General features: G+C 56.2%; 1 protein-coding gene across 1 annotated transcript; it reads right to left on the reverse strand.

Moving 5' to 3' along the window:
• Positions 1–207: 207 nt before the first annotated feature.
• Positions 208–7,864, reverse strand: BSND (barttin CLCNK type accessory subunit beta; the record flags this gene model as incomplete). Its single annotated transcript, XM_081307406.1, has 4 exons — positions 208–631; positions 1,461–1,721; positions 2,902–2,996; positions 7,688–7,864. The coding sequence occupies 4 exons, from the start codon at positions 7,862–7,864 to the stop codon at positions 208–210; spliced, it is 957 nt and encodes a 318-aa protein (XP_081163532.1).
• Positions 7,865–9,568: the final 1,704 nt, after the last annotated feature.

The following is a 9,568-nucleotide window of genomic DNA, read 5'->3' on the forward strand; positions in this document are numbered from 1 at the left end:
CCCCGGTACCCTCCCCTGCCTCAAAAAAAGAGCTTTCCATTGAGAGCTAACTACTGGAAGAGCTCCTCTCCTCCCTGGTGTTCCTCCAGAGTTCTCAGAATGCTCTTCAGTCCACTGTCTCCGTTGATCCTCCCTATGATCCCATTTCACAGATAGGGAAACTGAAGCCCTGAGAGGTCAGTCTAGAAACTTGAGCGCAGTTCCACCTTAGCCCTGGCTGTCTGGCTCAAAGCCCAGTTCTTTGTCGGGGAGAGGGTCCCCGGGGCTGTCTGGCAGTCCGTAGTACAAGTCTTCCTCTTCCTCCTCGGGCTCCTCCACACCTGCGTCTACAGCCTTCTCCTCCTCCACCTCCTTTGTCCTTGGGTACTGCTGCCAGCTGTTGCCGGGCAGAGCTGTCTCCCACGGCTGCCCCTCTGGGGGCCCATCCTCTGACACAGAAGCATCATCAATTAAGGCAAAGTCATAGAAGTGGTCCCGTGTGCCCCTGCAGGCCCGGTGCTTCTGTGCTAGGGGATGAGGTTCCTTCCCAGCAGGTGGAGATGGGTTGGGGCTGCTACCTTCACTGGAGCCCAAGTCCAGGTCATCTTGGAAGGAGGCCAAGGGCGCAGGGCCCTGGGGACAGGCTGGGGAGCTGCAGAGGCAGAGAGTAGCTCTGAGTCAGACTGGCCTGGGGGAGGCCAGCTCACCTCTCTGGGGCTCAGCTTCCTCTCCTATAAAGCAGGGGAAATACGTGTTCCCTCCTGTGGTTGTTTCTGAGTTTATGGCAGAAAATACATACAAAGCACTTTGCATGATTTCTACCACATAATAAGTGCTCAAGAAACAGGGCTCTTATGGTATTATCCAAACCAGGCCATTCCTGCACTCCCCAATCATCCGGGGTTCTCCCCTGGTCCCTCACAGCCCCTGACACACCAAGGGTCCCTTTGTTCCTTTGTCTGCCTCCCCAACTGGAGTGGGAGTTCTTGAAGGCTGGAGAGGAGGCCAGTTAAGGCCTGGCAGAGAGTTGGTGCCCAGAATTGATAATGCAATAAGCAAATAAATGGGTGAATCTAAGAGCCCAGTTGCTGCAGGTCACAGGGCAAGCCAGCGGCAGGGTCGGGATTTGATCCTGGGTCCTCTGGCTTCAGGATCGCTGCTACCCATGACAACATTCAGAGAAAGCAAGGGCTTACTCTGTCCCTATTCTACAACATCCCTGTGTGGTAAGAGTGACTTCCCAGTGGGGAAATTGAGGCCCAGGAGAGCAGGAAACTTGCCAAGGAGATGCAGCAGGGAGCTGGGATTCCCACCCAGGCCTGACTCCTCGTCACCACTCTGCCTGCTGCTCTGAGTGCCCTGCACCCCCCCACTGCCCTCCCCTCTGTCCCCAGTGTCCTGTTCCCCACTCTGGGGTCCCGCATCCCCGCCCTCCCCTGCCCTGGAGCTGGGCAGCCTCTGCTCCTCAGCTCTGCGCTCACCCAGGCCTGTTCTGAGTTCGGTGTCTTTCCTCCTCATTCTCATCCAAGCCCCTGTGGACAACCACAGCGGCCTTCACCCAGGCCTGGGCATCCTGCGGGCCACCTGCTTCTCCATCGCTGGTTCTTGGCTGCGTCTCAGGGGCCAGCAGTGGGCGAGGATCCTCGCTATGACCCAGGACCTTCATCTGGATATGGCTGAAGTCAGGCAGGCTCTGGTCGTAGGCCGCCTCCTCCCACAGCCTGACGTAGGGGGCCTGGGGGCTGCAGGGAGCAGACAGAGCAGGAGAGAGAAGAGGCGGGTGGGCAACGAGGCACGCAGCCGGCCTCGGCAACTGTCCTCCCCTGTCCTGCTGGCTCTGTTACATGATCGCCCTGAACCTTACAAGAAGCTTCAGGGGGCATAACTGGACCCACTTCATGGATGAGGAGGCAGAGGCCAGGAAGGTGAGTAAATTAAGTGCAGGGTCCAGGCCTGACCCCACCTCTGACTTGCACTTGGTGTCTCCAAAGGGTGTGATGGCAAATAAAGTCAGTTACTTGAGGAGTTGGTGGGTGCCCAACCGCATCATCCTGTTATTTTGAACAACACCTGGAGGCAGAAATTACCATTCCATTTTAGAGATGGGAGTGTGTCGGCCATAAGAACCCACGGCTCTGAGGGCTGCTAGAGGGCCAGCTGTGGCTCAGCCCTTCTAATTGCCCCATGACTCTGGAGGTGCCATGGGGAAACCCAGGCATGGGGGACTGAAGCTGGCTTGCACCCGTGGAGATGCAGCACTAGTGCTCGAAGACAAGGTCCCCTGCCCAAGGTCCCATGACTGGGGGATGACAAGAAACAGGCCAGGACCAGGGTGGCCTGAGCCCCAGCTGTCACAACAGCTCACTCCTATAACTAGCCCTGTGACCCAAGAGAGTTTGAGATGTCCCCACACCCACCCAGGTCCACCACTGCACTCTCACTGGGACACGTGTTCACTCTGTTGCAGGAGCAGCAAATGCCATCGTCACCACCATCTCCAAGCAAACAGAGCGAGCCTCTAAGGCCTGACAACCTGGGCCCAAGCCTGGCCTTCAGAGTTCCAGGTCACACCCTGGGTAGCTGAGGCCAGAGTGCTCTTGACTGTGCCCAGAGCAAGGGCCAGGGCTTGGCACCTCCAGGGGGAAGGCAGATTGGGGCCAGAGTAGTCAGAGTTCAGGCCCCACCTCCATCACCAACTCCCCATGAGATTTCTCTGAGCCTCCGTTTCCACTTCTGTAAAATGGGGGTAATAATGCTTAACCTACAGAATTGAAGGTCAAAAGAGTCCATGATTTCTGACAGTGTGTTCTTAGGAAGGGGGAAGGCAAGGCTGGGCCCTGCTCAAGGAGAAGGGAAAGACCACCCTACTGGCTTCTCAGGGGGAGGTTGGTCTAGGTGGCTGACCACTGCTCCCATACCTACCTCTTCACCTCTGGGGCAAGCCCATTCTCCAACAGGCCCAGGGGCTTCGGGGACAGGATGCCTTGGAAGTCGGAGTCCGCGGGTACGAAGGCGATCTGCAGGCAAAGAGGAGATGGCCCTTCTGCAGGTGACTACAGTGAGGTGGGGGAGTCCTCTGTCTCCTCCTTCTTTCCCTGGTGTCGTGCAAACCTGTTCACACACCCTGGGAGAGAAGCTGGACCAGGCAGGATCCCCCCGTTGGACAAGGGAGGAGGCTGTTCAGGGCACAGCAGCCTTGGGCAGATGGATATCCAGGCTCCTGTTCTCATCCTGGCTCTTCTTCATTCCCTCAACATTTACTGAGCACCTGCTGTGTGCAGGCACTCTCCTGGGCATCATGGTTGCAGATGAGTGAGTGATTACAACCTGCCCTGAGCTCACAGCTCAGCCCATCCCCAGGGCCTTCATCCAGTGCCCCCAGCACATGCCCAGCACACAGTAGCACTTCATCCATATCTAGTGAATGAGTGGAAAGCAGGTCATGTGTTTTGTGGCTCAGAGGTTGCATTAGAGGGACAGAAAAAGGGGTGGCTTCAGTCAAACCCTCCAGTCTCTGTCCCTGAATTTCCAGAGATCCAGTGGGTTCCATGAGTCCAGCTCCAGGTGAGGGCACTGGGGTGGTGGAGGAGCCCTGCCTTTGGGGTCTGGGACGCTGGGTGAGGATCCTTCCCTGGGCAGGTCACACTCTGCCCAGAGCTCCTCTGTGCTGTCCTGGATTGTGGGGTAGCCTCCGTGCTCAGAGCAGCATTGTGCACAAAAATCAAAAGGTGGCGGCCACCTGGCGTCCCCTGACAGGTGAGCAGGTAAACCAACCTGGTAAATATGCACAGCGGAGCTCTGCTCAGCCTTGAAGACCAAGGGAGTTCTGCCATGCCACAACATGGGGGGAGCTCGAGGGCGGGCCGAGTGGAAAAAGTCAGACACAGGCAGACAACCCCAGGGAGATTCCACGCGGCTGAGGCACTGGGACGAGTGACAGCACAGGGACACACAGGGAAAGGGGTGATGGGAGGTGCTGTTTAGTGGGTGGAAAGTTTACTTTTGCAAAATGGAGAGTTCTGGAGGATTCCGCACCACCCTGAACAGACTGAACAACACAGAACTATGTTCTGATGGTGTTTGAGACAGTTCATTTTATGTTTGCGATTTTACCACAGTTGTTAAAGATGGTGCTGGTTCTTCCTGTCTCCCACAGTCGCGGCGAAGGTTCCAGAAGGCCATTCTTGAGGAGCCTCTGGGCCCGGCGCCTGGCGCACAGCCACCCCTCAGCAAACCTCAGACTGAGCTCCTCAAGACGAAGCCGCCTGGCTTCCCTCTCTTCAGAGGGAATATTTTTTGAAAATTTTTTAAACAACTATTTGTTGAGACCCTCCTGTATTATACCAGGCCCATAAGTAGCAGCCCCCTCCTCCCTTCCCACGGAGTGCTGTGAGTAGAAGGCCCTCGTCTGCCAGAGAAGCTCAGTCCTGATGAGGAGAAGGGAATGTGGGGGGTTCCTAGGCCCCTGTGAGGGGTGAACTTCCCCCAGATGTTAAGAAATAAGGCAGGGTCTGGGCATCTCCCACCCCTACCAAGGATGCTGTGTAGCCAGCCAGCTTCACTGTCACCACCACCATCACTGTCAATCATCACCATCACCTTCAATCCCATAACCACCATCATCCCCACCCTTACCCGCTCCCTCACCATCACTCTCCTTACCATCACCATCACCACCTTCACTATCATCCACCATCATCGTCACTGTCAATCATCGCCATCACCATCAACACCACTGTCACTGTCAATCATCGCTGTCACCTTCAACACCATCATCACTGTCAATCATCGCTATCACCGTCACCAACACCATCACTGTCAATCATCACCATCACCATCAATACCATCATCACTGTCAATCATCACCATCACTGTCAATCATCACCATCACCATCAACACCACTGTCACTGTCAATCATCGCCATCACCTTCAATACCATAACCACCATCATCCCCACCCTTACTCTTACCCTCACCATCATTATCCTTACCATCACCATCATCACCTTCACTATCATCCACCATCATCGTCACTGTCAGTCATCGCCATCACCATCAACACCATTGTCACTGTCAATCACTGCCATCACCATCATCGCCATCACCATCATATCACCATCTTCACCTCATTATCCTCACCATCAGCATCATCACTATCCCTATCACACACACCATCATTGTCATTGTCATACCACCATCACTGCCACCATCACTGTCAATCAGCATCACCATCAGCAGCAGCAGGAGGAGCAGCATTAAAGAAAGCCTGGAGGGGGTGGGGAGAAGGCAACATCTTAGAACACAAGTTCTTGTTCTGAGGGGAAGAACGGGGTCAGGCAGAGCTGGGGGGAGGTCAGACGGTGGAGACCAAACCCCGGAACGTCAAGCTAAGGAGCTCAGCCTTCATCTAGACGCAGTGGGTGCTCTGGAGAGCTCCCGGGAGAGGACCCAGTCAGACAGGCGTAGGCAGAACACAGAGGAGTCCCTGGAGGGAGGAAGGAGAGAGGGAAGCCCATGGACTGCTCAGGTGCCTAGACCACCAGGCTCCAGGCCATGTGAGGAAGGGGTCCTGGGGGCCAGGCTCTGCTCTCCCTGCCACTCCTCCCCTTCTCCAGCTCCCTGGAACCATCCGAGCTATTAGGTTGAGCATGTCCAAGGGCTCCCCAACTAGATTTGCCCCTCTCCCAGTTCTGAGGCCCAATTCATGCCCAGATCTGACCAGGAGTGCTTTAAAAAATTCCATGAGATAACCCAGGTGAGGTGCTGGAGCTGGCCCAGCCACAGTAGGTACTCCACACCTGCGTGGGAGACTGGAAATGTCTTCTCCGATCCTACAGCCTTGGGTTCAAGTTCTACCTCAAGCCAGGGGAGGGGCTCCAGGGAGGACCGGCTACAGCGGCCCAGGCTCCAGTGGACCGGGTAGGACTCCCCAGCGTCCCCCTCTTTTATGACATCCTTTCTCCTTCCCCTTCTTGGAGCCTGCCTGTTCCAGGTCTAATACCTGAGTCGCTGAGACACACACATACACAGACCTGGACTGTCCCACTTCCCTGGACTCACCCACAACCCACCCAGTGCCACCAGCATGTGTGTCCAGAGCAACAGCTCTGCCAGGGTGGTGCCCCATCCCCCATGCATGCCCCCACCTGGCCACACAGGGCGCTGGCAGAGGTGACCCCTCTGCCAAGGCCACAGTGGTGGCGGAGGAAGCAGGGGTTTGCATCCGGGCCTGTGGGAGCTGGAAGGCATGGGTTTCCCCCCACCATGCTGCCCCCACGGCACATAAGCATGTAAGCCCATCAACAAGAGCTCATTAAAACCCAGCAGTGTCCCACCCACTGCCACCCTGGTCACCCGGGCCACCTCTGGGGAAGGCAGCAGCAGGAAGGATGCTACCCTGCATGTTCCATGGTCCCCAGCCCAGGTCTAGCTCCTCCCTGGGGGAGGAGGATTCTGACGTAGAGGCTCTGGCCACAAGGCCCTCTTCTCCCAGTGACCTCTACTCAGGGCATTGAAGGGACAGAGGCGAGTTGACTGTAAACTGCTTGGTAAATGACCACAAACCAGCTCAGACCGCCCCAGCTGCCAACACACTGACACCCCAGGGCTGGCCCACAAAGAGGGCAGGACTGGGAGAGATTGGGCCAGCCCAAGCCTCTTCCCTGCTCTGAAATCTTGTGGGAGGAGAGGAGGGGCTAGGGGCTGGGAGGCTGAGTGCCTGGACCTGGAGCTCTCCATGTTAGGCTCAGCAGGGCCTCAGATATCCCCCCCAAACCCTGTCTTCTTTGCTCACAAATTGTACAATTGAGAAAACAGAGGATCCTTGTCTCTCCGAGTCGGTCTCTGACCTGCTATGTGACCTTGGAAGAGTTACCCAACCTCTCTGGGTATGGAAGTTTTACATCCTGACACGTCCATTCCACAGGGTTGTTGGGAGGATCAACAGGAGCAATGCAGCAAACAGCAGTAACAACGCAGCGCTTTATCTAATTATAACACTCTGTAACTCACAAGTATTCCCATACCCCAGCTCTGATCACAAGGCTGCAGAAGAGACTTGGGGCCCCATTTTGCTGATGAAGATACTAAGGCTCAGAGAGACAAGGTCACACAGAGTTTGGAACAGAGCTGGAGCCAGAACACAGAACTCCAGAACCAGGGCTCTTGCCTAAACTAGAGGGCTCACCAGGATAGGAATATATAAAACACTGAAAGAGCACATGCCCAGAGGTTAGGCCTAGCCCACCCCAGGACTCTCAGCGGCTCCGGGACCCAGGAGGGCCCAAGGTGGAGGACCGCCCTTGACAGTCTCCAGCCCAGACTCTGCTACTCAGCTCTGGGGCCTCGCCTTTCCAAGCCTTGGCTTCTCTGTTCTGCCGTGGAGCCACAGAGATGGGCACCACAGACCAGGAGAGCCTGGTGCGGCGAGCACTCGTCAGCCTCTGGGACCACGCACCAGGACAGGTCTGTGCTCCACTGTCTCCCCGGTGACTCTGGTTCTGGCCTCTGGGCCCAGTGCCTTCTGATCATCCCTCAGAGTGAGTATGGGTGAGTGAGTGAATGGAGGCTACTGAGAGCAAAAGAAACCCAGGAGTCTAGTGGAAGGATGGAGAGGTCTAAGGATGGGGACAGGCGCATGGAATGAGGCACAGCCAACACCCTTGGCCCCAGCCCATCCCCCCCCCCGCCCAGCCCCTGCACTGCCTACCTTGGGGTAGCACTGGCACATGCTCCAGATAACGCCTCCCATCACCATGACACTGCCCATGGCGTAGAAGGTGCCGTAGACCTGGGGCCGGTCGTGGCTCATGAGGAAGGTGCCAAGGGACAGCAGGAACAGCCCCAGCACAATGAAGCCAATGCGAAAGGTCTTCTCATCAGCCATGGCCACCTGGCCAGGCCCCGGCCGGTGCACCCCCAGCAGACGGAGTGCCGACAATCACATGCTAACCCCCACAGGCACGCCAGGGAGGGGCGAAGCTCTGGGACTGCTGCAAATTGAGGCTTAAAGTTAAAGAGAGCAGGATCCCTTGGGGGCCAGTTCCCGATCCCAGGTCCAACAGCTCAGCCCGGCTGGAAGTGGCATGCACCAATGGACGGGCACGCCCAGCCGTCCACCTTCACTCCTGGCCCTCTCACCTTCCCTCTGGGCCCAGCCGCCCCGACTGTGTGTGTGGATCTGAGGGAGGGAGGAGCAGGGAGGGACAGGGAGGCTGCAGAGGCTGGGCCCCAGCCAAGGCTTTGACATCACCTCATTTGCCTAGTGTGGAGCTAAGTGTGTGACCAGGCGGCTCCACACCTGCCAGCCATGGGAAGCAGGGAACCATCCTGCAGGTTGGAATGCTGCTGGAGGAGGCCAGCATCCTGCAACTTGACATTGTAGAGCCCTGTGCTCATCTGGGGTTCAGCAGGAACAGCCCATATCTACTGAACGGTGACTTCTAGAAACATTACAGCTGCCACTGCACTGAGGTGGAGCCCCATGAAGCAAGGAGTCACCACTATTCCCACTTTATAGATGAGGACATTGAGGCCCAGATGAGTAACCTGACCAACGTGACAAAGTAGAAATAGCAGAGCAGCTGGAACAGAAGCCCAGAGCCCATGCCCTGGCCATGGTACAAACCGCTGCACCACAGCATGGGGTGAAAGGGGTCCAGGGTCTGGGTTTGGATTCTGGCTCCACCATTTTGGGTATATGGTCTTGGTCAAACTAGCTGCTTGTGCCTTCGTGTCCTCCTCTACAAGATAGGGATAATAAGAGTCCCTCCCAGGACTGGAGCTGTCTCCAGGCCTAGCCTCCTCCGTCCCCTTCATATACTATGCACCATCCAGACCTTCTTATAACGAGCTGCCCCTAACCCCAAAAGGTTATTGTGAATTGATGTCCCTGCAGGGTGTGAATGACCCAGAACAACCTCCTAAGGTCCTCACAGGTCAGCCTGAGAAGGTGCCTCGATCCAGAGAATAACATTCTACTGGTGGATTATCAGTTCCGGGACAGCGGATGGGAGAAGTCAGATTCTCTCCCAGGACTGCAGAATGAGGGCCAGGGGCGTCTCTAGGAGAACATGCCTGGAGTTCTTGCAGGGTTGAACTGCTGATGTAGGGTGGAGGGGTGTCATTTGGATACTAGGCTTTCAAGGTTTGGAAATTGTGGTCAGCACCTTCCCCCTCCTCCTTGGCAGCCTGTGCTGTTCCCTCAGGCCACACCTGGGCTCACAACATGCACTCTGCCTGGCGTTCCTCCCACAGACGCTTTTTCCAGGAGGGGCTTCTCCATCACTGGATCAGTCTGCCTGTTACAGATAGTCGAGGGGGTCCCCTGGCACAGAGTGCAGAGGACCCTGCCCAAGAGATCACTGCAGGCTAAGATATTGGATCACCTCCAGATCTGGCTCCAGAGTAAATTTAGGCAGGTGGGCGTGACTTTTGTCACTTGTGAATTGGAAATGATATAAGAGAGGGGAAGTAATCTGTTTTACAGAGGCTCAGAGATAGGAAGCAATAAATCCAGGGTCACCTAGCTGATGTTGATCCCAGAAAAAAGAGACCAAAACCCAGAGGAATGGCAGCCTACCCGGTCCAA

The sequence above is a fragment of the Spermophilus citellus genome, assembly GCF_964194105.1.
Source record: "Spermophilus citellus genome assembly, chromosome: 9".
NCBI lineage: Eukaryota > Metazoa > Chordata > Mammalia > Rodentia > Sciuridae > Spermophilus > Spermophilus citellus.